Raw genomic sequence first — 25297 nt, forward strand, 5'->3', positions numbered from 1 at the left:
CATATTATAGTTCAACTATATCTCTGGTGACCTGAGTTCGAATCCTGACTTGAGGTCTTTTGCCAAACCTGTTCCCTATCTCCACCCGCGCTTTCCTGTCTGTCTCTACTGTCCTGTCTAAAGCATGAAAAGGGTAAAAAATTTAAAGGAAACGGTTGTGTTTGTACCCCAAGTAATGTTATTTAGTAAATAAAATGTTTTACGTAACAACCATTTTTTTATAAATGCATTTGTGTAGAAATATTTAACTGCACATTTCAATGCCCATTTTGTGCATTTAAGACAATTATACATCAGGCTGTATGTGATTTATTGATAATGACTTTTTTTCCTTCAGACACCAACATCACAACAGCCTTTAATCGACAAAGAAGATTTGAACCTAAAGGTCCACTGGTAAGAGCAAACATGTATTAAATGTTTTGATGGGTTTGAGCTACAGGCTCTGGACATGATTCATTGATCATCTTTGTATATTTCAGGTAAATTCTGAGTTCTACACGGGTTGGTTGGATCACTGGGGAGATAAACATGCTTCTGTGGACACTGAAAAAGTAAGCAAAATGCTGGGAGAAATGTTAGTCATGGGTGCCAGTGTCAACATGTAAGTAACGATTCCCATAATGTAAATAATCTCAAAACGCTAAATATAAATATTAAAAGCCATTTTGTACTCCTAACAAATCCTCGATGACACTGCACATTAAATTGTTTTTCATTTCAGGTACATGTTTGAGGGAGGAACCAACTTTGGCTACTGGAATGGTAAAGCTCGGTGCACCTTTTCCCATATTAATTACAATATCTGATGTTGTAGTTATTTTAATGTCTGATTGTAATTTTATCTTGTATAGGAGCCGATTATGATACCAGATTCCAGTCTGTGGTGACCAGTTATGATTATAATGCACCTTTATCTGAGGCGGGAGATCCTACAGACAAACTGTTTGCAATTAGAGACATTATTAAGACTGTGTGTATATACTGAGTGGTATTCTATACATTTAAATTCCTTAAGCTATTGATTTACTTAAGGGTCCACCCCTTTCGTTCTTATATAATTATAGTTGTAATATAATTTTATTTTTTTAGTTTCGTGATATCCCTGTAGGTCCCATGCCACCAGCCACCCCAAAGCTAGCTTACGGTTTTGTGACTCTACTAAAGGTGCGGATATTAAAACCTCCTGTTCAATTGAATGGTTTAATATCCATACTATCAAAAAAAACACAAAATATTTTATGTGATTTTACTTTCCTTTATAGGTTGGTAACATTAGTAGCTTGTTGGATACACTGTCACCCCAGGGTCCAGTTCGATCTCAATATCCTTTAACTTTTGAAGAGGTTAAACATGTAAGACATTTAATACAATGCAGTTATGCAATTACAATATATAATAATACAGGTCAATGTAGAGTTTTACAAATGGCCTGAGATGTACTGTTGATATGTTAGGCTGGGAAGTTGGTCTTGATTCAGTAATATCTCTGGTCTGATCTCGTTATGTCAACTCTATGTAGTACTACGGCTTCATGCTTTACCGAACAACACTGCCACGGAATGTTCCCGAGCCGACACCGCTCATCTCGCCCCTCAATGGCATCCGTGACCGTGCATACATCTCTGTGAATGGGGTGAGCAGACCACTTGTTAAAGTCACACAATTGTTCACCACGCTCAGTCTCTAACAATGTGCATACCTGAAAATGCATTGTTACTCTAGTATTATTTTGTTCACATAAACTGCGAGGTATACTTAGATGATCATATTAACCTTTTTAATGACATTTGCCAGAAAAATACATCAAGACTAAATGTGAGCTTGTTTGTGAGCAGGTGTACCTGGGGTTCATGGAGAGGGACACTACACTGGTGATGAATGTTACTGGAAGACAAGGAGATCAGTTGGACATTCTTGTGGAAAACATGGGAAGGATTAATTTTGGAACTTATATCAATGATAATAAGGCGAGTGATGTTAGATACTCCATTGTTTAGAATATACTACCAAAGATAGTTTAATTCGTGCATCATTTCTCTTCTGTGTTTTTCAGGGTCTCCTGGGCAACCTCATCCTTGGTAATGACGTCCTCACTGATTGGTTAATCTACCCATTAGACATTAATACTGCAGTAGTCAGTGGCTGGCTACAGTCAGATCACTCAGAGGTTCTACCAGGTCCGGAGCTGGAACCAGGAGATGGACCAATGATCTACTCAGGAACCTTAAAGACCAAAGGCCTAGCATGGGACTCTTTTTTAAAACTTAATGGATGGACTAAGGTGAGGCTGTAGCTTACAGTGTATCTGTAATGGAATAATAATAAGTTTTTAATGTTTATGTTTTGTTTTCAATGTTTTAAGACAAACCATGTGCAAATGTCTAATTTTAAACCATTGCTGATAGATTTGGGCTAAAATGATCGTTGCACTGCTGTGTCAGCTCACTTTCAGCATCTGGAACTGCCAATTGCGTGGAGGCGGGGCTAATTTGCATATTCATGTTTCTACGTACACTTAAAGTATACACAATGAATAACTCTTTTTCAAAGGGAAAAACGTTTAAATATGTCATTTTTATGTTTAAAGATTAGTTTTAAGATATAAAAATATCGACCACAGGGGCACTTATGCCAGTGTACATGCATGTAATTATTTTTGTCTCTCAGGGTCAGGTGTGGGTAAACGGTGTAAATCTGGGAAGGTATTGGCCCCAGAGGGGTCCCCAGGAGACACTGTATGTCCCCGGACCTTTCCTTAATGCCACTCAGCCAAACATCATCACAGTACTGGAGCTTGAAAGAGCTCCATCACATGGCAGAATTCTGTTTATGGATCGACCTCAGCTGGACAACACTGGACAGAAGACATAACACTTATATTGCACTGGAAAGCCTCGTCCACTCTTCAATGTAGCATGACTACAAACAACTGAAAGAATGTTTCATGATGTCTTCATAAGCCATCATAACACGCTGTGGTTTGTGTCATATTACTTCATATTTAGCACAGTTTACTGGTCTGATGGGGGCCCAGGACATTACACAAAAGCTGATTATTTTAGTATGAAAACAATTTGCTTCAAATAAGATGAATTATATCACAATATCATGATGCAAGTTATATTATATAAATCAACTGCATTTTAACAACTGAAAAAAATAATTAAGCATTTTCTCCTGTTAACTTTGCTACTTGTTGCTTTTGTCACTATTCCTGGTGGTTTGGAAACAATAACTGACCAAACAGGTTTTAAATATCATAATGTATTTGTACAGTCCATAAAAGCTGTAGCCACAGGAAAGTAAAAATGGTAATGACCTGATGTTTGTCTCCCATAAATTAACACAAAACTGTGATTTCCCTTTTTCCAAGAGCAGAGCTGTTCCAGTGCTTCAGCTTTCATTTTATTGAAGAATAAAAATCACATTGATTAATGTTTTAATGTGAATTATAGTAACTAGACTTGCACAACATGTACTCAAATGCATCTGTAGTCCATTTTTCTCTCAATAGTAATTATCTTTTTAATTTCCCAGCAGTCGTTCTGTTATGATGTTACTCCATAGATTGATTTCCATAATCAGACTGTATATCATAGTCAGTTCGTTCACAGATCACAGATGGTGAGAGGTTAGGGCCGGGCGGCAGTGTTGGCTTTGCGGTGGGCTTGGACACAGCGAGGTGTGCAGAACGAGTATTCCAGATACTCAAAGGGAATTTTCCCCAGCAATGACTCTCCACACTGAAAACATCTCCTACAGAAACAATAACACCCATGTTTCAGTACAACCAGCACAATTTATTTTAATAGAATTTATTAATAATTAAAATGTTAATTCACATTTAGTTATTTAGCAGATGCTTTTATCCAAAGTGACTTACAAACGGTTGTTAACGATGGAAGAAAGCCAAACAGGTTAGCAATGACATGAGGGGGAGATTAAAGAATTTTCATTTTTGGGTGAACTGGGTAGTTGGTATGGCATGGCTATGGGTGAATTAAAACAAAATTCTCAGTTTTGGGATAACGAATCCTAATATTTTGTCACAAGACACAAAATACCTATAAGGTTAGGTACTGCATATTGTTGCCATATTTTAAATGAGTGCTTATACTGAATGTGCTTGTCTTGGTTTCTTTATTTGGTAAATAAGATTTGAAATATAAAACATTCGTCATTTGGCTTTTGAAAACACTTATTAACACACCGCTTACTCTTGTGTTAACCTAAGAAAGTAAGTAATATACACCTGGGATGGCATGAGGGTGAGTACATTCTGAGATTTTTCATTTTCCAAGTAAACTTCCTTAAATGATATAAAGAGACAATACCTGATGTTGGTAAGTATCTCTCCAGCTGCGGCCATATGTTGAGCTAATCTCCTCTCTGCAGCCAGAGCTCGCTGTGTGACATCATAAACATTAGCTAATGACAACAGATTACTCATGAAAAAGAAATACAACAGAGTACCAAGGTTCCATTTCCTTTCGTTCAGACCAAGCAGTGCTAAAAGCACTAGTGAAAAAGTTATATACACCCTGTGGCAGGGTGTATATACCAGGTTTCTAATTCCTTAGCACACATGCCTGCGGCTTTACATTATTCTTTGGGCAAAGCTTCATCTGACCCATTGATGACTGAACTGACTGAGCTTGCATTAAATGCCATGGGTGTAATAATTTTGGCACAGCTTTAGACACTCTTGTACAGGCTCACTGGCATGTTTGTACAGTATTCTGCAGCAATTTGCGACGGCTACCACTGGTTCCTGGTCGAATATATCCTGGTCGAAGTCAGGAAGCTTTGGATTGACGTGTGTCTGTTTCTTACTTGTTGTATAGTAAAATAGCCTATTATATTGAGACATATAATAATAATAACTTGTGGTGGTGTCACAGCGGATTGCATTATGCGTGTGCTTGAGTCTTTAAATTATAAATTAAGTGCTTATTATAATGGTTTGGTACATCTCTGTAACATAGAACAATGTTAGCAATGTTACATAAAACATGTGCGTGTCAGTTATTTAATGTATTACTTATAGTTAACATGTTTTCATTTACAGCTGCTTTGTAACAATGAAAATTTTAAAAAGCGCTATATACTGTAAATAAAAGTTGAGATGAGTACTAGTCGTCTTCAAAAATCTCTAGGTCAAGGGCAGCCCTACCTATTTCCATGTTCTGATTCTTCTGGAACACAGGCGGTTTCTTCTGTTTGCAGTCATGGGACAAATATATCAATTCAGGGTTATGATGTTTGGCCTGGTCGATTTTGAGGGTGGTATGTAAGATGCCTTCATGTGGGCCATACCCAACACTACACTGCAGGACTCCAGACTGACTAAAATGGTTGCATTTGTGAGATTTTGTGGCGGCCATGCAAATTTTTAAAGTGTTTACAACGGAAGCGCTGCACTTTTAAAGAAAAGCCAAGTGAAGGCTACCGTCTCTGTCAGTGGCGAGGGTTTTACATGCGATTTCCATTCATGGAAATAGTTAGGCTGACAGAGAAGATCTTAGAATTAGCGTCTCGCATCCAATCTTTATTTGAGGATAGTAATTGTGTAATGGACATAGAAAACACTATGGATGGGACCAACGTTAGTGCGCACAGCTCGGTACCGGTTGAAGATCCCACGCAGCAGGGAAACTTTCTGACTGCGAGACGGCGTAGTCGCAGGTCAAAACATCACTAAACCATTCCAATTACAGTCACGAAGAGGTTTGCCCCACTTAGTGATGCACCGACTGAGAAACCTGCTGAAACTACCCTAGTTATCAGTGATTCTATCTTTCGTAACGTTAACATAGAGGCACCAGCCGCATAGTCAAATGTTTGCTGGGAGCCAGAGCGCCTGACATAAAGTTAAATTTAAATGTGCTGTAAATTCAGTAAGATTGTTATTCACATCAGCACAAACGATGTCCGACTCCGTCAATCGGAGATCACAAAAGATAATATTAAAGAGGTGTTACGTTTTAAGCCCTGTCCGGGAAACCGCCCCTAAAGGTTTATGTGGATAAGACAGCAGCATGGCGCAGGACAGACCAATGATTTGTCAACATCTTGGGTGGCTTTCAGATGAGTTTCACTTTGAGATTTGTGCTGCAGGGACTTGCAGCTCAGCCTGCACGTTTTCCCATTTTTACAAAGTGAAGTGACTTCCTTGCCAGCGATGTGTGCTGCAGTGCTTTCTGCCTGTTTGGATACCTTGCAAGGGATACTTCGTGAATGAGAAGGAATTCGTCATCCACTAGTGTTTCCAGCACTGCCTCAGGCACTCGGAACGAAAGGAAATTGAGCGCTGGTTACTAACGTAACTGTGGAAGACCCCCAGAGTCTCTGGTCACTCTGTATTGAGAGAATCGTCTAGAGATCGATATGACGTGCTACAGAGTTTATATATCTTCAGACACATCATAAGTCACGAGGTGACAACTTTTATTATTCTGTTCTCGGTCAAGCACGAGAAGGGTTTTCCAATGGTGCTTTCAGCACTACCTCTGGCAGTCTTCCACTTAGTCATAGAACCACACTTACGTCAGTAACCGGCGTATTTTTGTATGCAAACCCCAGAAGCGAGTTTGCATCGCCCTAAAGGCTTTAAAAGTAACACATTTTGTGTTCATTTGTAAAGATTATCTTAATAGACAAAACATGTAAATTAATGACAGTGGGAACAAGTGCGAGTTGGCCTACAAAAATTCATCTCTGAGGTACTCTATACTGAATAAATAAGATTGATTCAGACCTTCTCTCTGTCACTGAGTGCTGTGAACCTTTTCTTTTCTTCCTCTTCCTGCTGTTTCTTTAGTTTCTCTTCTTTCTGCTCTTTCTCCTTTTGTTTCCGTGCTACTTTTTGGGCTTTCTTCCTCTCAGCCTTTTTAGATTCTATTTCTTCAGTCAGTGGTCCTGGAACCTTAAAACACAATCAAGAACAAAATATACAGCAAGTATTTTCAAAACATTTCCTGGAAAAATCTTATGAAGTTTCTTGAGAGAATGCATGTGTAAAAAGTAGCTACTCTTAAGTAGGTAAAATTCACAACGTAACATTTTCAATAACTACACAATTTCCATTCTAGCATTTAGTTTTATCCACTATTTAAAATTGTGTAGCGATAATAGTAAAGAATAGTAATGGTGTGTCCAACATTAGGCTTATGCCATTAAATTAAGGTTTTGTTTATTACTAATACTAACAAAAATAATGATGTACCTGTGCTTTAGTGTAGTCATACTTATGTGGGTGCTCAGCCATGTATTTTCTGAAAATGCTTCGGGTATCTTTTTCGGGAGCGACGACATATGGAGTCTGTCCTTTCTTATCCCTGAAAAAAACCTCTTTTTACTATCAAGAACCCCTCAGGTCTCTTGAAATGTAATGTAGTAGATTTATCTTAGCTTCAATTCTACATATGCGTACTTCTGTGCTGGATCACTCCCTGCATCCAATAACAGTCTGATGACAGATTTCTGTGCAGCTGCGGATGCCACGTGCAATAAAGTGAAGCCCGCTGAGTCTATGGGCTTGTTAAGAAGGCATGAAACATTGGTGGTGTCCGAGGTAGATTTCTCTCGAGTATCGCTCTCAATTCCATTCTCCTGATCTTCTGAAAGTTGCATAAGTGTGCACAAGGTTTTGATATCCCCAGTTTTACAGGCAGTATACAGCGCATCCCTCAAACTGTATTCCCACGAGTCATCCACTTCATCTAAAAAGAAAGTTGATGTATATGATTATTATCAACATTAATGTTTGTTGAATGTTTTGTATGGGCAAGTGAGAGAGAATTTTACTTGCCTGACAGGAGAAGTAACTTGAAAAATAAATAAAAGTTGTCTGTGATAGTAATAAATTAGCCAGTGTAGCTCACGTGCGAGCACACAGAGTTGCGTGTGAAGTGTGTCGTATTTGTTTGTGTGTGACACTAATCAATTGCGCACTACTATTTTACTTAGTTTTAGACTAGTATGCGAGTTTTCCGGCTGCATTGCAGACATTGCAACCAGCAAAAAGTCATTTCAGGGAGGTATCCCAAAGCCAACCCCCCCCCCTCTTGATCACTCGCTCTAGATTCTGGGATATTTTAACTCATTTGCGGGCATCAGGGAGCCGCTATCAATATGCGGGAGACTTGGGATGTCTGGCATTGAGTCCATATAACTAGACGCAGACTCATGGACGCACAATCCTGTTATTATTTATGACTGTTCTGCTTGTATGAGTGAAAGAACTACACTGTTTAATGTGCTAGACTTGTGACGCTCGTGGCTTTGTCTGTATCTACACTGAATGAGGATATAAATACATGAACTCCATCTCCAGAGTTGCTCTGAGAGTTTATTTCACGAGCATTTTACAATTTGTGTTAAACTATCACATAGACACTAAGGTGGTGTTTATATTGGCCCATTGTCGTACGAAAACTGCGTTTGTAAACAAAACAGATCGTCGTTTATACTGCAGTTTCCACTACGTTCTAGAAACAATCTGCGTTTACAATAAACTACTTAAAATGCACGTCACATGACCATTAAGACATGCTGGGCATGCGCAAACAAATATAAACAGTTGTACGGGCATACAAAAGTTGGTTGTTGACGACAGTTGGTACCTAATCACAGACAGACCAGTACAAAATGAACATGATGGCGAGGAAAAGCAAAGACGTCTTCGTGTGGATAACGTTGGATTAGGTTATCCATGTTATTTTTGTTTTATGGGTTTTATATATTATTATTAGGCTTGTATGATTTCATCTGGCGCCACTCAGACCGATCGACGGATGACATAGCAGTACTTAGTGAGCCATTTAAAAGCATACAGCTCTCGATTCTCTCTCGTGTTGCTGTAATGTCACTGTGTCGATCCGTGTACGCAGCGCAGCTTCAAGTAATACAAGCCTGTTGTTTACACAATCCTTGTAAGGCTGGTCATTGTCGCCTTCAGGTAGCGTAATGGCTCATATGACAGGGGCTTAATGAATCAGGGAAGCAAATGCAATGATACAGACGACCCAATCAGTAAGAGAATACGCAGGCGTGGTTGCCCACATTCAAAGTCTCTGTTTTCGTCCAGACATTTTAAACTTGCGTAACAATTGTTTGGCCATTGACACAAAACCTTAAACCTCTGTAGCACCAGTGCTATGTGCAAAAAGGTGAACCTGCAGCCCTGACACTAATCCTTATTGCTTGCCTTTGCTCCATAGCAATCACAGAGAGTATAAACAAATCCAGGCGGTCGCAGCGGACACTAGGTAAAATGCTTAGAAGCAAGCTAAGTATATGAAATGTCATTTTTTATCTTCGGACAAGTGAATGACATATTTGCTTGTCCAAAGGACAACCACATGAGAATGCTTAACATCAAGCCCTGCTTAAAGCGCTGTTTTATACTCATCTTGGTGTATCTCAATAAAATATTCACCTTCTTCAGGCTGACGTTTTTTGCCTTTGGGTCTACTTTTGCTTTTCAACTTCGTCTGTGTCTCTTTAGGATCATTTTCACCTTCAGGTACTTCTACTTCCACCGTATCATCAGCCTTTGTTTCTGTTATTTCTCTGCTGCTTGAGGCTTGAAACGCAAACAACAACGTGGTTATGATCTTATTATACTCTAATTTTTTGTTTATAAAACATAAAGCCTCTAGATTACCTTCTCTTTTCTCTTTCCATTTCTTTCTTTTCTTCTTATTAGGCTGGACTTCGTATTCTCTGAGGTCCAGGGTTCCCATCGTCACCTCCACTGTCTCCAACACTCCCGAGTCTTCCTCATCTGAACTTATTTCCTCTGCCTCTTCAGCTTCTAAAGGCACTGACCACAAAACAGTCCATAAATAAGCACATCAGAAACCGGGCATCTTCATAATACACATGGATTCAGACACACCATTTGTGTTCGGCTCAGGCTTGGTTTGACTAATAGGTTTAGGTTTTTTTTTCTTCCACACTTTCTTCGACAAACTGAGAATACTGGACATGTCAGTGTCTTTATCTGAAATTGAGCAGACACAAAAAAAAGTTATAAAATAGTAATAGAACAACACACTGTTAATAATATAAAGTATCAAAAGTCTCAATGTACGATAAATATGTAGAGTTGAGAGCAGATTAAAGGCTCGTTTTATTTCACTGAACGTGGCTCTCCGGGTGGCGAAAGGAAGTATCCGGACCCTCTGGTCTGTTTTGTCCATTGGTGCTCCTCGGCCTCCAAATAATATGGTCTTGTTGTAACTTGGCGCTCGTAGAAAGATGGCACTTGCCTCCTTTAAATACTCAGCCCAGCTTTCCAGAAGATCATGAATATCCTTGTGAAGAAAGGTTACAATACTCAGTCATACCTTCTAGACATGTGTTTTATGAAACTTTGTCAGTAAATAAAACAAAGCATCAAATTTCAAAACAGACAATGTACCTTCACCAGTGCAGCCTCGTTGTAGCGCCGGAGGGCGGCCCCTGCAGATTTTGGTGTGTGACCACGATTCTGAGAGTCCTTCAGTCCCTGCGCAGTCCCTCTTTTTGCTCTCACGGTGTACCGATGAAACGTCTTATGCTGCAGAATCTCTTTCCTGGACGTTACACAAATGAGTTAAAAATAACATTTAAATACCTGTCTGTGCAATAAAAAAAATTACTGACCCCTTAAAAACAGCTCCAGCAAAGTGTCCACCACCAGTCATCAGGATGACCCAAATAGTGTTGTGTGATATTTTTTGTAAAGATGAAACCAAGTCTTCTTCACTGTCCTAAATATGAAAATAACAAAAAAAGTAGATGAGACTGAAAGGATAAATAACTAGTCAAAATTATTTCGTACAGACGTTCAATATACATATTATACTTCTGAAAATACATACATAATATAATGTTATTGCGTCGGTGTAAGGCAATATTTTTGCCAATATTTTCAAGTCTGTTTAAAAATTTCACCAAATAATATTATTAAAGAGCAAGTAACGTTAGATCATAAAAATTACATTTCATGCAGTGTGTTATATTGCTGTGTTTGAAAGTAAGCAGTCTGCAAAGTTGTAAGTCCGAAGGTAAAATAATAACAAAGTTATTGGCTTTTAAAAAAGGGAGTCGACTCCGAATCACGCATACGAGACGTGACCTAGTCCGAGTCTCTAACCGCTGCGTATCTACGTCACTAGAAATAGTCCACGCCTACATTTTGCTAGGACTGCCGCAAATACTGTCTGTGTTTAGCTAATGCATACACTAACGTTAACATGTACCGTTGTTTCTGGGCTATTACAGTTTGTTTATCTACCTATGAACTCGGCTAATTTAAGTGTTCAATCTATTAACTCTCAAAGTATTTATTTCAAGAACTGAGTGGAGTACTATCTGTATTGTAATAACATCTGAAGATACGAACAACGTACACTGTATACCCTGACAACTATCCAAGTATAATACCGTTACTAGAGAGGTTTAAATGTCTTTTGTGCACCTATATAGATATATAGGGGTGAAACTAAAATCTTTTTTGTAATGTCGACTTTCTAAAATGCTCTATGTAACATAACAACGTCGCACAGTAAAGACAATATAATACTATTTCTGACGTATTAACAGTATTTTAAGGAAAAATATATATATTTCAATGATGAGCAAAAGCACAACATGCGTGTTGTCACACTGGAAGTTTTGATGACAAGAGTCACCACTGAGAAACATCGTACTCCAGTCGTGCTAGACTTTCTTGTTCATTACTGTCTTCAGATGTTTCTTTGTCAGACTCTGCCTCAAACTGCTATCGATACACTGTATATAATATCCAACCACCTGTAAACCGTAATCCACTAATGATGATAGGCGTTCCATTTGCGACACATGATGATCGCGTTTGACCAATCACAACAGACTACACCATCTGACCAATCACATGACACTAGGCTAGCGATTAGGAGGAGATAAGACCGATGAATTGCGGAACTAATTATTTGAGAGTCAGTCAAGAAGTAAGGTAAGAATTACTGCTTATTTTTATGCTATAATAGTGTTTTTACACCTTGTGTGTACATAAACTTGTTGTTGGATACTCCGTAAACTAAAGTAGGACCTTAAAAATCCAATGTTACGTACTATTTAAGTGAGAGGTGTAGCGATGCAATATAAAGGAGGTTGTAACATTTTTGGACATTTCCTCATTTTATTAAACAAAGAGTGCAATCTAACAAAAGTTATGGTTAGGTTTACTCACTCTCTTGCTCTGCAGAACACAGCGATACAATGTCAAGTACTGTCCCTGCTCATTCTGAAAAGCTACTTTAGAAGACAACCGACATAGGGACGGATCTGTGTCCAGAGTTTTATCTGTTCCCTCAGAGGTCACATCATCTGCAAGAATCTCATCCTCACTCTCTGAATCTGAACCTGAAATGCTTGATATATCTCCTGTTGACAGAAAAAAACAGACAGATGGACAAGATTACAATACGAGATAAGAGTGAGTTGTCAGTAAGATCATGAGCATACCTACCGGTGCCAGTTTTCTTCTCAAACTCATCCACTGTGACAGCTGATCTTCCTTCCAGACGCTGTCTCAGGTTAAATCGATGCCAGTCTAGTTTGTAGTGCTCCATCTAAGAAAAATCACATTTACATTTCATAGAACTGAATATTTAATATTGGGAGATGAAGTATGTATTTAAATCACTGCTGCTTTTCCATTCATACCTGCTCATCTCGACTCTCGAAAGGACACTGACAAGCTGAGCAGAACATCCTGTCCGACACTTCACCGGACAAGCCTGTCATTCTTGAATCTCCATCTGCCATTATACATTGTACATGGAGTATTAACATTTCATCTGTTTATGAGTCTGTGTCAAAACAGGACTGGCGGCAAGATGACAAAATATTTTTAAAAAGCATGCATCAGATTTCTAGAATGTATGTATATTTTTTATGTTTGTGTAATTACAAATAACTTTTCCACAATTTTAATAAAGTTTTTAATAAGTTTAGACTGAAGGTTCCTGAAAATGTCAAATAGTCTAACTGTCAAAGAATGAGAAATATTACATATTTAATCCACCTAGATGGAACGTAAACGTACTCATAAAAATAAATAATTTATTTTAAAATATCACACGGAAGTTATCTCAAAATATAAATTTTAATGCTTTTATTGGGACATTTGCTGAAATCATAATAAAAATTCTGTCATGAATTACTAATCCTCAAATCGTTTCACAACTGTAAAACCTTTGTTCATCTTAAGAACACAAATTAAGAAAGGTTTGATGACATCAGAGATTTCTGACTCTCCACATAAACAGCAATGCAACATACACTCAAGATATGTGTTACTAACAAGACGCCATTTCCCACGCTCTCAGGAACCTGTCACTCTAATCCCAGCATGAGAGCTGTGTCATGTGTGAGGTGAACAAGACAGAGACACATATACTATATGTTAAAAAATAATACATTTGCATTCCTATGTATTTTTATTTAATATCCTCCACATCTAACTTTCCATGGTAACTTAATGTGTGGACTGGACTGTAGAGCTGTGCAATTAATCGAAAATGAATCGTAATCGTAAATTTTAACCTTCATCAATTCATACAAAAACATTCAGTTTAAAAGCAAAGTTTTTTATTTTCTATGTTATTTTAAAGGTTAATGAGTAATCGGGATCTCAAAATTGGCCAAAATAATTGCGATTATGATTGTTGGTATAATCGAGCATCCCTACTGGAGTGTACGTTTTAGTCTGTTCTGTTTTACATGCCACTAACTAAGCAAATATATAGGCTGTGCTTTTTGTTGTCGTTTTGTATTGTTTTCACTGAGACAAAACACAAAAACAGACATAAATCTTTATTAGTCAAGTTTTATTTTTTTTAAACTTTAAACAAATTTAAGAAAGTGAAACATACAGAGTAAGATAATTTAATGTGATTTATTTGTACAGTAACTGCATATTAATATTTAGGAATTTCATTCTGTTTTGTAACTAATTATACAATGTATCTATAATCTTCTGTTGGTTTAAAGAAGCAGTAAAACAGTTAAACAAAAAAGCTGCACTAATTGTTGTACAATTAAGAGAATGTCGCATACATATGCAAAATAAATAATAATTTAGTTTAAAAAAAATGTGTACGTACCTATGTACACAAATATGGCATTGATGGGAATATTTCATATGGAATTTTTTAAGTTAATATTATGTTTCATAATAATGATGAATTGTCAATGCATTCCAGTTGACATGTATACCTAATAATACTTGACCAAATGTCAAATAACAAAGAGTTTCTAACCTTTGCATGAAGAAATTAGCATCCTCAGGTGTTCTTCTCTTTGATTTCATTTCCTGTCAACTGTCTTGTACAGTATTAATTAAATTGCTCCTTGAATGGTGGTTGACATTGGTGGTTGACACCTTGACATTTCATGAATTTGACTCGACTCACATTATTCCCCAAATTAATTATATAGAACAATGGAGTTCCATTTACTTTTATTTACTATTAAATTGGACTAACGTAAGATTATGCCGACTTTAGCTTGGTGTTTTAGTGAGAATTTCACCTATTTTTAAAAGGCTTTTTTGGCAAGTTTATATGGTTACACCACATAGATATTTCTGCACTCATTCCCCAAATAAACGGGATATATCACCCTCCGAAGGGCTTTTCCTTCGGGAAGGGGACACCATGCAAAATGTCATTCTAATTAAAGAGAAAATTACGTTGTTTCTAATACTCCTTTTGCCAAGTGAATTTTGATTTGACAAATTAAGAGATACACTTGCGTTTTCCCTCTAGAGTTTACACACGAAGAGCTTTACTCTTCGAAGGGAGCAGGGCATAGGGATGATCACTGAAAGGGAACGTAGGGTATGTAGACGTTTGCGCCTTTCATACTTTATGACACTAGTCAGCCACCGTGGAGCCCAAACACGTGCGTAACCTTAAAATGCTGGACTCCGTAGGATAAATATATTTTTTTTATAGGAACATCTCTCAAAATAAATTAAAACCAGAATCTCAGTCTTGATTTAGTCCGATTTCTCATGTTCAAATCACCTAAAAAACACCCCATCCTCATCTTTCGCTTTTGTCAGCGCTCGCTCGACTAATGTCCGTCCTGTGCACTGTGCACATTTGTGCTGATTGGCTACAAGGTTGTTTTGGTACTCGGCCCGACTTTGTCTAAACAAGCCTAATTCGGAAATCGGACGGGCGGGGCGCCTTTAAATGTAACACACATTTTTTAAAGTAATTTATGTAGACAAATATACCACTATTGTATAGTAAAAAAAGACATAACTTAGATAATTTAAACAAATGTAGGTAAATAAAATGATATGGCCCTAATTTATACATCTGTAACATTAATGTAATGTATCAGTTACCTGAATATTCATGTCATGAGCTGCACTTGCATATTTTTTGTACGTGATGGTGTGTTATCTATACCCAACTGGGACACGGTATCTTACCTTCAATAAATGAGGGCTGAGGAAGTTCGTGCTGAGGCAGCGGACCTGCCACTTCTCTCAGCCCCGCTATAACATTCTGATCTCCACACAGATTAAACACACACCGCAACTCCGATGATGCCATCATTAAAACACACACCACCAATTACACCTGAATAAAATAAAAATGTAACTGCCAGTTAACATGAACACGACTGGTGGGCATATTGCAATATACGCAACTTTGTTCCCACTAATAAATGACCCGTGGTAGGTTTTTCCACAACACGTAACAAAATCGCTAGATTCTCTAAACAACAGGAATCCTCAACCCCTGATGAAACTGGAACTGTCAATCTGACAGCTAGCTACTTCCCTAGCACATAGCGAAGTGTACACGTCATATGTGCTAAGTTAATGCTTCAAATGTTGATATCAGTACGTTATCTTTAAGAAGCCAATATCATACATGTACTGACTTACCTTGGCAGTGGCATAGATCTCTGTTAGTTTCTTTTTTTATCCTACGGAGTCCAGCATTGTAAGATTACCCACGTGTTTGGGCTCCACGGTGGCTGACTAGTGTCAAAAAGTACGAAAGGCGCAAACGTCTACATACCCTGCGTAAACGATCATCCCTATGCCCCGCTCCCTTCGAAGAGTAAAGCTCTTAATGTGTAAACTCTAGAGAGGAAACGCAAGTGTATCTCTTAATTTGTCCGTTTAAAATTCACTTGGCAAAAGGAGTATTAGAAACAACGTAATTTTTACTTTAATTAGAATGACGTTTTGTATGGTGTCCCCTTCCCGAAGGAAAATCCATTCGGAGGGCGCTATATCCCGTTTGGAACGATAGTTCGCGATCCCCTGGTGGGTCACGATGGAATTGCAAGGGGTTCGTAAAGTAAACAGTCTACTAGTGCACAAACAAGTTTCATTACTTTACAAAATGTACATTGCAAGAAATTATTATTTAGAAATAATCTAAAGATATAACTATAGTTCTGTAATAAAAAAAACCTAAAAAAATGTTTTTGAAATGTTCAAATTGTTGAATATGTTGTAAAAACCAAATCATAGGGTAGGGACTAAATCTCAAACACTTAAAGTAAATGATTTAGGTCAAAGGGGTTCAGCTGACAAACGTTTTAAAATCCCTGATCTAAATAAAGTAACATTGACTGATTCATGTAAAACGTCTATTCTCATGATTTAACTCCCTTGCTTCAAATTATTAAAATAAAATACACAATTTAGTCCAGGGAACAGAATTATTTATTTCCAGTAAGCTAATGAAGCTTCAAAAACATTTAAATCATCAATATAATCATTATCCCTAATACAGCATACCTACAAGGCAGCAATGTTTTATTCAGTTTACGAAGACTTCATTTAAAAAAACACATTTTTAGCATAATTTAAGATATTGCGTACATTCACTTCCGTCCTCCTCGTTTTCTAACAGATTTTACAGTGGGCTTATTCTGACTGGTGGAGTCCTGATGAATTGGACTTTCACCCTGTGAAACTTAAAATTGAGAGAAATTAAATCAACACATCATTTTATTCACTGGTGCCAGTTGCATCTTCAACTATCTGTTTAATTTGTACCTTCCTGTTTGTTTGAAGAAGGATATTCCAGTGCTTCCTTCAGCTGATCAAGTTTGAGTTTTAGGTTACGCTCTTGGTCTAGCAGACTACTTTCCTCCTTCTGCAAACCACTCAGAAGAGCTTGCTTTGACTCTATGGTGCTGTGACAACATTGTTTCAAATGTATAGGAATAGTAAATAGGATTATTTTCAGACGGTCATTGGGAATTATTTTGGTGGGACAGACTTGATGGGCTAGATGAAAGAGGACTGGCAGTCTAGCTGGGTGGTCTTACCTAGACAAAGTTATGTCTTGTAACTGATCAACAATACTTTTCTTCTCCTGCATGACAGAATCCAGTTCAAGAAGTGAATTCCACAGGTATTCATCCATCTGGACCATCATCACCATCCTCCGGTCCATCTCATCTCTACTGAAGTTACATTAATCGGATCGTTTAAACAATTTATTATAGCTGAGTATGGCTGAACTTCAAATAGTTTCATGGGTTAAACGACACGCTGTCATCCGATGATGTCCTTACAAATTATATGCTAAATCCTCAGTGAGAGTAAATAATAATTATACCATTTCTTCACATCTTTATTTACTTGTTCCAACTCATCCTTGGTAAGTTGAAGTTCAGTCTTGGCCTCACTGAGTTGTTTTGACAAATCCTAGAAAACATTAACGTCAATAATTGTATACGTAACGTTTGCGATAAAGGAACATACACGTGGTGGTGAGACTCACCTGTATTTCTCTATCGTCGTTAAAAGTGACGTTTAAAGTGTTTTGTGGGGTGTTCATTACAACAACGCAAAAAATATTCGCGCACGGAGACAAACCTGATGACCGTAAGGTATTTACTCCTACTACAAATTCCTCGAGATAAACCGGCTCTGCGATGTATTAACGGATCCTTAAACCGTGAGCCACGTGCAAAGAGTCGTTTATTGGTGTAGGCTACGCGCAGGTGACAGCACATCAGTTGATTATTACAGCTTAATTTGATATAATTAATAAATCAATCTTAATTCATATAAATATGCATTTATGATCATAGTGAAATGTGTGAATGACACACAAACGCGATCAACAATAACATTATTATATAGCACAGAAAGAAACGTTTGCACTTTTTGAGTCACATTTTTATAACTTCCGCTAGAAGAAGTCAAAGTAAGAGCCCGGATAGCTCAGTCGGTAGAGCATCAGACTTTTAATCTGAGGGTCCAGGGTTCAAGTCCCTGTTCGGGCGAACAAGTTTTATGCAAGCACGAACAATTCAGAACACCGTTATCATCAAATGAAAATGGTAGTTAGCTATGCGTAAGAGTCCAAGCAAATACAGCACGCTTAAAATAATCACAAATATTTGGTTATTTAGAGCAGACGTGATCTAACAGGAAGTAGGCTCGATGAAAAGCATTTAAAAGGCAGACACCTTGAAGTCAGACAGCAAATGTCTGCAGACATGCAGTACTCCTTGGCTATCAACATCCTCTTGTTCTTGGTAGGAGGATGTTTTTCATTGCCTGTTCAGGTAAAAATACTGTCTTATTTTGCATATGATTTAGTTTGTGTTATTTATAAATAATATATTTGTTTTTTTGGTGCCTTATGTATTTTTAAATCTCTGGTAGAATTCTTCACATTTCGAAGCAAACAGACATAAGAGAAGTTACTCTGGTAAATACACTATATTTATTTGAACATAATAACCAAACATGTATCAGATAATGATTTAAACACTTTTACCTCTTATCCCAGATAACATTGAGGAAAATGATAAAACTGCCATGGATGAGATTATAGACATAAATGACTATCAAGGTAATCCTGTTTTTCTTCTGCAATATTCCTCAATCATTCTTGTGAAATGCAAATTCCAGTTTCGTTTAATACATATCAGTACCGTCCTGTTGCAGGCATCTTTTCTGTGGATGGCACTAGCCTCAGAGAGGGAGACATAGTTGTTTCTGGAAGGAGCCAGAGGAGTTGTTTCGCCAGGAGCTGTCTGTGGAACAAGTCTGTTGATGGACATGTGTACATTGCTTACACACTTTCTCCCGAGTACAGTAAGTAAACACTGTATCATTCTTTTTTAAACAAGTTTTCTATCATTTTTACAGTGCATTTAAGGTATATACATTTTTTCAGTACGGGTATGTCTCTGTTTTCAAACATTAACAATTGATGTCATAATAAAAATTATAATAATAATAACAATAATAATACATTTTATTTATAATGCGCTTTTCTAAAACCCAAAGCGCTAATTCTCTAGCTTGTTAATTTGTTTCATTTGTTCCTCTGCAAAGGTGAAGTGGACACACAGAACATTAATGGAGGCATGAAGCTAATTGAACATGATACCTGTGTGCGCTTTGTGTCCAGAACACATCAGCGGGACTACTTGAATATTCAGCCCAAATCAGGGTACAAACACAGTGTTTCTTTCTTGCCGAATTAATGTTGTTTAAAAATGGGGTCATGTCTGAAATAGTGAAAACTGATAAGTGATTGATATGCAGATGCTGGTCATATCTGGGGGCTCGTGGTGGCAGACAAACCCTTTCTCTACAGTCCCCCGAGTGTACTGTATCAGGGGTCACCTCCCATGAGCTCATGCATGCCCTGGGCTTCGTCCATGAGCAGTCACGAGCCGACCGGGACAAGTATGTCTCCATCGTGTGGTCCAATATATGGAAAGGTAATGTAGTGAGGTAACATTATAATTTCTTATTTTAAAAAATTCATTAATTTTTGTATTCGTCTGTTCCTATATAAAGACAGGTTGAGGAATTTCGAAAAGTTCAAAACAAGCAACTTGGACACCCCATATGACTACGGCTCTATCATGCATTTTGGAAAGTATGGAAATAATAATAACATATGTAAGAAAATATACCTTTTGGTCAAATTAACTATTATTATAGTATTGCATATTGTACTATTTCAGGTATGCCTACTCTGAGGATGGTGGTCCTACCATTATACCAAAACGGAATCGCAATGTGAAGATTGGACAGAGATTTGGACCCAGTGACTTAGATATAATGAAGATCAATAAACTTTATAATTGTGATGTGTAACAGAATCCATTTACACACATCAGAGGGCTAAAAACCTGACATTATTATTGCAATTAATCCTTAAGTTCTTTTAAAATTTAATTTGACATTGTTTAAGGTAGAACTGTTGAGAATTGCCACAATGGTGATGAAATGTTATATTATGTAATAGTTCTTCTAACCTTTTTTAATACTTTTGTATAACCTTATTTCTTTATTATTATTTTTTTATAAGTTTTAATAGATTTCCTTTGTTTATTCTGATATTTTGATGATCTTGTAACACACATTAATAAACTTTATTCATAAATATATGTGTCTTTTCAACATCTTATTTTTGCACATTATTCTAATATTATGAATACTACATATTTTACGTTATTATCATAGGTGAACAAGAAAATATAAAAAAAGACTGCAATTAAATCCGTAAAGCCAACACATGTCAAAGTTAGAATTAATTCTAAGTTTTAATATCAGCTGATCTCAGAGCTAATGTAATAAATAAGCAGGGTGGCATCACCCTAAAAAGGACACACCCAAATAAGCTGTTATTATACTTTTTAAATTATGGGTGATCCTATTTGCTCCATGTATTTACATGTTGTGAGCACAGCATGGCTGTTGAGATTAGGGTAAAAGCACATGTGTAACTACTGAAATAACTACTGTGTGTGTGTGTGTGTGTATGTGCGGCCTTGTTTTTATATCCCGGTGAGGACCTATACCTGAATGCACACCAACTCATGGGGACTTGTGTCATCTCAATTTTGGTCCCCACGGACAAAAAAAGCTTATAGACTGTGAAGAACTATATGTTTTGAAAATCTAAAAATGCAAAAAGCTTGCTACGATCTTTAGCTTTAGGGGTTGGGTTAGGGCAGTGTTTCTCAAACTTTTTCTGCCCTTCCCCATTTGGAGGTAGGGGTGCCGCTTCATTCTCCAAGGCTGCTGTGGTTCTGTGTGACATTTTCTTCGCAGTCTGATATTGTTTTACGTAAGGCTTACATTTAAATGCATCGTTTTTTTGTTTTGAGTGCACTTGTTTTGAGTGCACAGTCAATAAATAAAGGAATTCATAAAAATGACCCACTTTCCTCCCGTTTGTAGCGCCCCATCTGTCATGTCTCTATTCCCCACCAGTGGGACCCGCCCCACACTTTGAGAAACGCTGGGTTAGGGAATAAAATATACAGTTTGTACAGTATACAATTCATTACGCCTATATGGACTGTCCCCACAGAGTTAATAAAACATACATGTGTGTGCGTGCGTGTGTCTCTCTGCGTGCGTGTGTGCGTGCATGTGAGTGAGAGAAATTATGTTTGGTCAGGACAAGAATCTGCAAGTCTTTAAATGGCCGTTGTAGTGATCAATCTTAAAAATGCTGAAGTGCAGAGTCAGAACTAACAATAAGCTACTACAGAGTAATCTGAATGCTTTCCGACCTGCCAAGCCTTCTATTAGGAAAATACACTAATATAAAATAATGATATAGAAAGACATGCTAACCCTACATCTTTAACCTTGAGGGTGGTACTCTAAGTGTATATATTCAAGCTCTCGGAGCCCTAACTTTACTTTAGTTAATACAAAACCTGGTTGCATCCAGAAGATCAGAATATACAGAAAAGTGACTAGCATAATGCTCTGTGTGGGTATTTTTTTGGGATTGGTGTTGGAGTCTTGGTCTTTACCTGTGCAGGTAAGAACAGCCAAATACTGTTGTTGTGATATAGTATCTTGTGTGGTATGGTGACTTAATGAATGAATTTTATTGTATTAGAATTCCTCATTAATTCATCAGGCCAGGCTGAGGTCAAAGAGAGGATATTCAGGTAAATAATTAAATGTCTTGTTGTTTGAATGTTTATAGTTTGTTGGAAAGCACTAATGTGAATGTATCTTTACTAATACAGAGCGATATCTGGAGCCAGAGGAAATGAATGCAATGGACAGGATTCTCAGAGCAAATGAACGTATGTGCAGATGTAAACATATTTTACATTTACATTAGACCTTATGTGTGACACATGGTAATTTTTCTTCCACCAGGGTCTAGAGGAGTTTTATTCAGAGAGGGTGACATATTTAGTTCAGGCTCACCCAGATCAGCCATCACATGTGCAGGAAACTCCTGCCTCTGGCCGAAATCTGTTGATGGTTTTGTGTATGTACCTTACATCATTTCCCAGCTTTATGGTTAGTAACATCTTTACATGAAAAGGCATACCACGTGTCTCTATGAACTCAATGCAATACCTTTTAAAGCTAAAGTTACCTTCTGTCACAGATGATATGGACAGAATCACTATTGAAATAGGAATGTTGGACATTTCCTCTAAAACATGTGTAAAGTTTGTGCCTCGCACACACGAAGCAAACTTCCTTAATATCCAGGCTAGATCAGGGTGAGTCCATTTCATTCATACACAGCATTTTATGTCTAGTCTAAACATAGTCTAATTATAACTATGTATCCTAACAAAACATATTCATTTAAAAAAAAGTGACAATCATTAGATGTTGATTTAGATGTTATCTTCATTTCTGTCTCACTGGTGTCACCTTAGGTGCTGGTCATATCTGGGTATGACAGGTGGGAGTCAGATTGTGTCTTTGCAGACTCCTGGCTGTATGTGGTCAGGGGTGGCATCCCATGAAATGATGCACGCTCTGGGATTTGTACACGAGCAGTCCCGCTCTGATCGTGATCGATATGTCACCATCCTGTGGGAAAACATAATAGAGAGTATGTTTGTGAATGCAAAATTAGTTATTGGGGCCGGTGTTTTCAGTTACAGTGATGTATTTTGCTCTATACCTTCTTTTATTTAGATCAAAGGCACAATTTTAGGAAGTATGAGACAAACAATCTCAATACTGCATATGACTACAGTTCTGTCATGCACTATGGAAGGTAAGTAGTATGCAGACCTATATGAATGTGTGTAACTATTCATGAAAATACTAAAATGATTTACTGATGTATACACAGGTATGCTTTCTCTGAGGACGGGGGACCCACTATCATCCCTAAACCAGACCCTTACATTCCTATTGGCCAACGAGATGGACCAAGTCCTACGGACATTCATAAGATAAACCTATTGTATAATTGTGGTAAGAATTAATTTAATGAAATAAACTTGCTTGTTTTCTGACTGTCTGACTGATATCATTGCCTCTACTTATGTTCTCTAGGTGGCTGGGTGTGAAATTTGATTTGTCAAACAGACAAAAAATGGAACGACCTTAATCCAGAGCCTGGACAATATACTCTGTATACCATTCTCTCACGTTGTTATATGATGCATTGAGATGTTTGTTGAAATGTGGCTGCTTCAATCTGAAAGTGTGTCTTTTAAACTAATATTTATTTGGACAGGATAATTGTCTCTACATCTGAAGTTTCCTTAGCCTTCTAGTGAAATGATCAGCAACACAATACCAGAAGTCACTCTAAGATTATTTTAGTAAAGGATCAAATAAAACACATCACAAACGATGCATGCTTCTGTCTGGAATCATTATTATGATATGCTGTTAGAAATAATATCACAAGCCATCATAACTGTACATCTACCTAAAGAGGTCTCAGCAATTAAACGCAGCTCAGAAGCACTTGTTGTGCCACCAGCAGGTGTCACTGTTTCACTGTTGAGGGATTAATTTTCTAGTAAAAAATATATCCAATATAGTCTATTTCAGTCATATAGCGCCAGCGTGTCTCCGGGCCGCGCGGCGGCGCTGTTTAGCATAAGAGCAGTGAAAGCACGCGGGACGCTCGTTCAAAACACTCAACAATTGTGAGATTAACAGTTTCACGGTAGGCAAATATACAAGATTTAAACACAAATATTCGGTGTTTTGCTTACTGCTTCGACTGCATTATGTCAATGGATATGGTGAAGTGATTCGTGTCTAAAAAGTAAGAGATTGCTCTGTCTTTGTTGCAGTGTTGTCGAAAAACGAATTAGCTCTCTGATATGCACACACAGTTTTTTAACGGTGTACTGTTAAGATATGTTTACAAACCTTATTAGTCTGTAAACCTGTGTATACAGTCTTTATTAATCTGGTTAATTAATGCAACCTCTCTAAAAACGTCGTTCCTATTGAAATTACAATAAAGTAACGAAGTGAAGTGAAGCTGTCAAATAGTCTCAAGAAAGTCTTACATATATCATTGTAAGTATATTTTATATATAGTTACCTTATTTGTGTCAAATGTTCAATTCAATTTTATTTATATAGCGCTTTTCACAATGTGCAAATTGTTCCTTTTTTTAAAGATGAGCTCTGCAGGCATCCAATATTACATTGACATTCATGCACTTGGCAGACGCTTTTATCCAAAGCGAATTACATTGCATTAAACTATACATTTTATGATGTTTAGTGTATAGTGATATATTGGTTATTTTGTGTGTTAACAGGCTGACTGCATTGTTTTTCCCCTAGCAACATTTTTAAATGTCATTAACGTATTCTCATAAAAGGTGTGTGTTGTGGTTGTTTTACTCCGAAGTATGGCCCATGTTGATTTTAACAATTTTATTTCAATGAAATATATCGGTGTGTTTTTTACAGCTGATGGCAGAATATGGAGTCAGAACTTCTGGTTGGCTGGCAGGAGGAGCGGGCGGAGCTGAGAGAGGAGCTTTCCCATCTACAGGATGAGTTGGCTGAGAGCAGAGCGGAGAGGGAGGAGCTTGAGTCCCGTGCTCAGGCTTTGACTGACAGGGTGAGGAGGGAGTCATTGATGGGCTCAGTTCTTCATCTTCAATATACCTCATCAATAAGAACTCATGAGCTCTCTGTGTGTTTGTATGCTAGCTGTCTCAGACGTTGGACCCGTCTCTATCATTATCTTTGCGTCTGGATGATGAACAGCGAGAATGGCGGAAAAAGCTCAGAGAGGGCAGAGAGAGAGAAGCCAGACAGGCCCTGCTCATCCATAAACTTCAGAACAAGGTCTGCATATACAGTGAGGAAAAAATTATTTGATCCCCTGCTGATTTTGTAAGTTTGCCTGCTTGCAAAGAAATGAAGGGTCTATTATTTTTATTAACGGAAAAATTGTTATATAAAGGTTATAAAGTGATTAGCATTTCAGTCAGTGAATTAAGTATTTGATCCCAACCAACCAACAAGAATTCTAGCTCC

General features: G+C 37.5%; 6 protein-coding genes across 10 annotated transcripts in view; 4 read left to right on the plus strand and 2 right to left on the minus strand.

The window, feature by feature from the left end:
- Positions 1-3490, plus strand: part of glb1l (galactosidase, beta 1-like) — a 17416-nt gene extending 13926 nt beyond the window's left edge. Inside the window, exons 7-16 of the mRNA XM_079463980.1 lie at positions 338-396; positions 483-604; positions 725-765; positions 855-973; positions 1093-1167; positions 1266-1355; positions 1523-1636; positions 1839-1970; positions 2057-2284; positions 2671-3490. Of these exons, the coding sequence (XP_079320106.1) occupies positions 338-396; positions 483-604; positions 725-765; positions 855-973; positions 1093-1167; positions 1266-1355; positions 1523-1636; positions 1839-1970; positions 2057-2284; positions 2671-2874 (1184 nt within the window). The 3' untranslated portion in view covers positions 2875-3490. The remainder of the gene's footprint in view (positions 1-337; positions 397-482; positions 605-724; positions 766-854; positions 974-1092; positions 1168-1265; positions 1356-1522; positions 1637-1838; positions 1971-2056; positions 2285-2670) is intronic.
- Positions 3255-16337, minus strand: ankzf1 (ankyrin repeat and zinc finger peptidyl tRNA hydrolase 1). Of its 4 annotated transcripts, none has more exons than XM_079463978.1 (16): positions 15944-16337; positions 15482-15632; positions 12700-12794; positions 12503-12605; positions 12224-12417; positions 10654-10760; positions 10430-10583; positions 10100-10322; positions 9905-10009; positions 9671-9829; positions 9443-9589; positions 7436-7724; positions 7229-7340; positions 6761-6928; positions 4338-4408; positions 3255-3759 (listed from the first exon to the last, which is right to left on the minus strand). In XM_079463978.1, the coding sequence occupies exons 2-16, from the start codon at positions 15606-15608 to the stop codon at positions 3636-3638; spliced, it is 2178 nt and encodes a 725-aa protein (XP_079320104.1). In that variant the 5' UTR covers positions 15609-15632; positions 15944-16337; the 3' UTR covers positions 3255-3635. The 4 variants fall into 4 exon arrangements, with proteins under 4 accessions (XP_079320104.1, XP_079320105.1, XP_079320102.1 ...); XM_079463979.1 differs by having other exon boundaries at positions 3364-3759; positions 9671-9820; positions 15944-16269; XM_079463976.1 differs by having other exon boundaries at positions 3364-3759; positions 9905-10322; positions 15944-16105.
- LOC306898477 (uncharacterized protein) lies at positions 16310-18179 on the minus strand. The gene is made up of 5 exons (XM_079463981.1): positions 17805-18179; positions 17640-17728; positions 17347-17484; positions 17072-17211; positions 16310-16988 (listed from the first exon to the last, which is right to left on the minus strand). Exons 1-5 carry the CDS (start codon positions 17859-17861, stop codon positions 16897-16899), a joined length of 516 nt encoding a protein of 171 aa, XP_079320107.1. The 5' UTR covers positions 17862-18179; the 3' UTR covers positions 16310-16896.
- Positions 18180-18251: 72 nt separating this feature from the next.
- On the plus strand, positions 18252-20435 carry hce2l2 (high choriolytic enzyme 2-like 2). Its single transcript, XM_079463982.1, has 8 exons — positions 18252-18597; positions 18698-18743; positions 18825-18887; positions 18983-19132; positions 19376-19493; positions 19589-19767; positions 19847-19928; positions 20017-20435. Exons 1-8 carry the CDS (start codon positions 18517-18519, stop codon positions 20147-20149), a joined length of 852 nt encoding a protein of 283 aa, XP_079320108.1. The 5' UTR covers positions 18252-18516; the 3' UTR covers positions 20150-20435.
- Positions 20436-21773: 1338 nt separating this feature from the next.
- Positions 21774-23346, plus strand: hce2l1 (high choriolytic enzyme 2-like 1; the record flags this gene model as incomplete). The annotated part of the gene is made up of 9 exons (XM_079464488.1): positions 21774-21833; positions 21915-21966; positions 22048-22107; positions 22184-22330; positions 22422-22539; positions 22702-22880; positions 22967-23048; positions 23127-23251; positions 23333-23346. The coding sequence occupies 9 exons, from the start codon at positions 21774-21776 to the stop codon at positions 23344-23346; spliced, it is 837 nt and encodes a 278-aa protein (XP_079320614.1).
- A 516-nt stretch (positions 23347-23862) lies between these two features.
- The window catches only part of LOC306898828 (uncharacterized protein), a 33361-nt gene continuing 31926 nt past the window's right edge, over positions 23863-25297 (plus strand). The window contains exons 1-3 of one of the 2 annotated variants that reach the window (XM_079464653.1): positions 23863-23957; positions 24722-24875; positions 24968-25105. In XM_079464653.1, the coding sequence (XP_079320779.1) occupies positions 24735-24875; positions 24968-25105 (279 nt within the window). In that variant the 5' untranslated portion in view covers positions 23863-23957; positions 24722-24734. Of the gene's footprint in view, positions 24060-24721; positions 24876-24967; positions 25106-25297 lie in introns of both variants that reach the window. The other variant, XM_079464652.1, reaches the window with a different exon arrangement.

Source organism: Barbatula barbatula (assembly GCF_947034865.1).
Source record: "Barbatula barbatula genome assembly, chromosome: 9".
Lineage (NCBI taxonomy): Eukaryota > Metazoa > Chordata > Actinopteri > Cypriniformes > Nemacheilidae > Barbatula > Barbatula barbatula.

Excerpts from the sequence above, each read along its gene's own strand:
- ankzf1 (XM_079463976.1), bottom strand. The coding sequence starts at position 15,608 with ATGATGGCATCATCGGAGTTGCGGTGTGTGTTTAATCTGTGTGGAGAT. Across the intron at positions 9,830-9,904 it reads GCCTGAGCCGAACACAAATG|TGCCTTTAGAAGCTGAAGAG; the intron begins GTGTGTCTGAAT and ends TTTTGTGGTCAG. Across the intron at positions 7,725-9,442 it reads AAAACGTCAGCCTGAAGAAG|ATGAAGTGGATGACTCGTGG; the intron begins GTGAATATTTTA and ends CTTTCTTTTTAG.
- LOC306898477 (XM_079463981.1), bottom strand. The coding sequence starts at position 17,861 with ATGAACACCCCACAAAACACTTTAAACGTCACTTTTAACGACGATAGA. Across the intron at positions 17,729-17,804 it reads ACGACGATAGAGAAATACAG|GATTTGTCAAAACAACTCAG; the intron begins GTGAGTCTCACC and ends AATGTTTTCTAG. Across the intron at positions 17,485-17,639 it reads AATAAAGATGTGAAGAAATG|TAGAGATGAGATGGACCGGA; the intron begins GTATAATTATTA and ends ATGTAACTTCAG.
- hce2l2 (XM_079463982.1), top strand. The coding sequence starts at position 18,517 with ATGTCTGCAGACATGCAGTACTCCTTGGCTATCAACATCCTCTTGTTC. Across the intron at positions 18,744-18,824 it reads ACATAAGAGAAGTTACTCTG|ATAACATTGAGGAAAATGAT; the intron begins GTAAATACACTA and ends CTCTTATCCCAG. Across the intron at positions 19,494-19,588 it reads AATATTCAGCCCAAATCAGG|ATGCTGGTCATATCTGGGGG; the intron begins GTACAAACACAG and ends ATTGATATGCAG.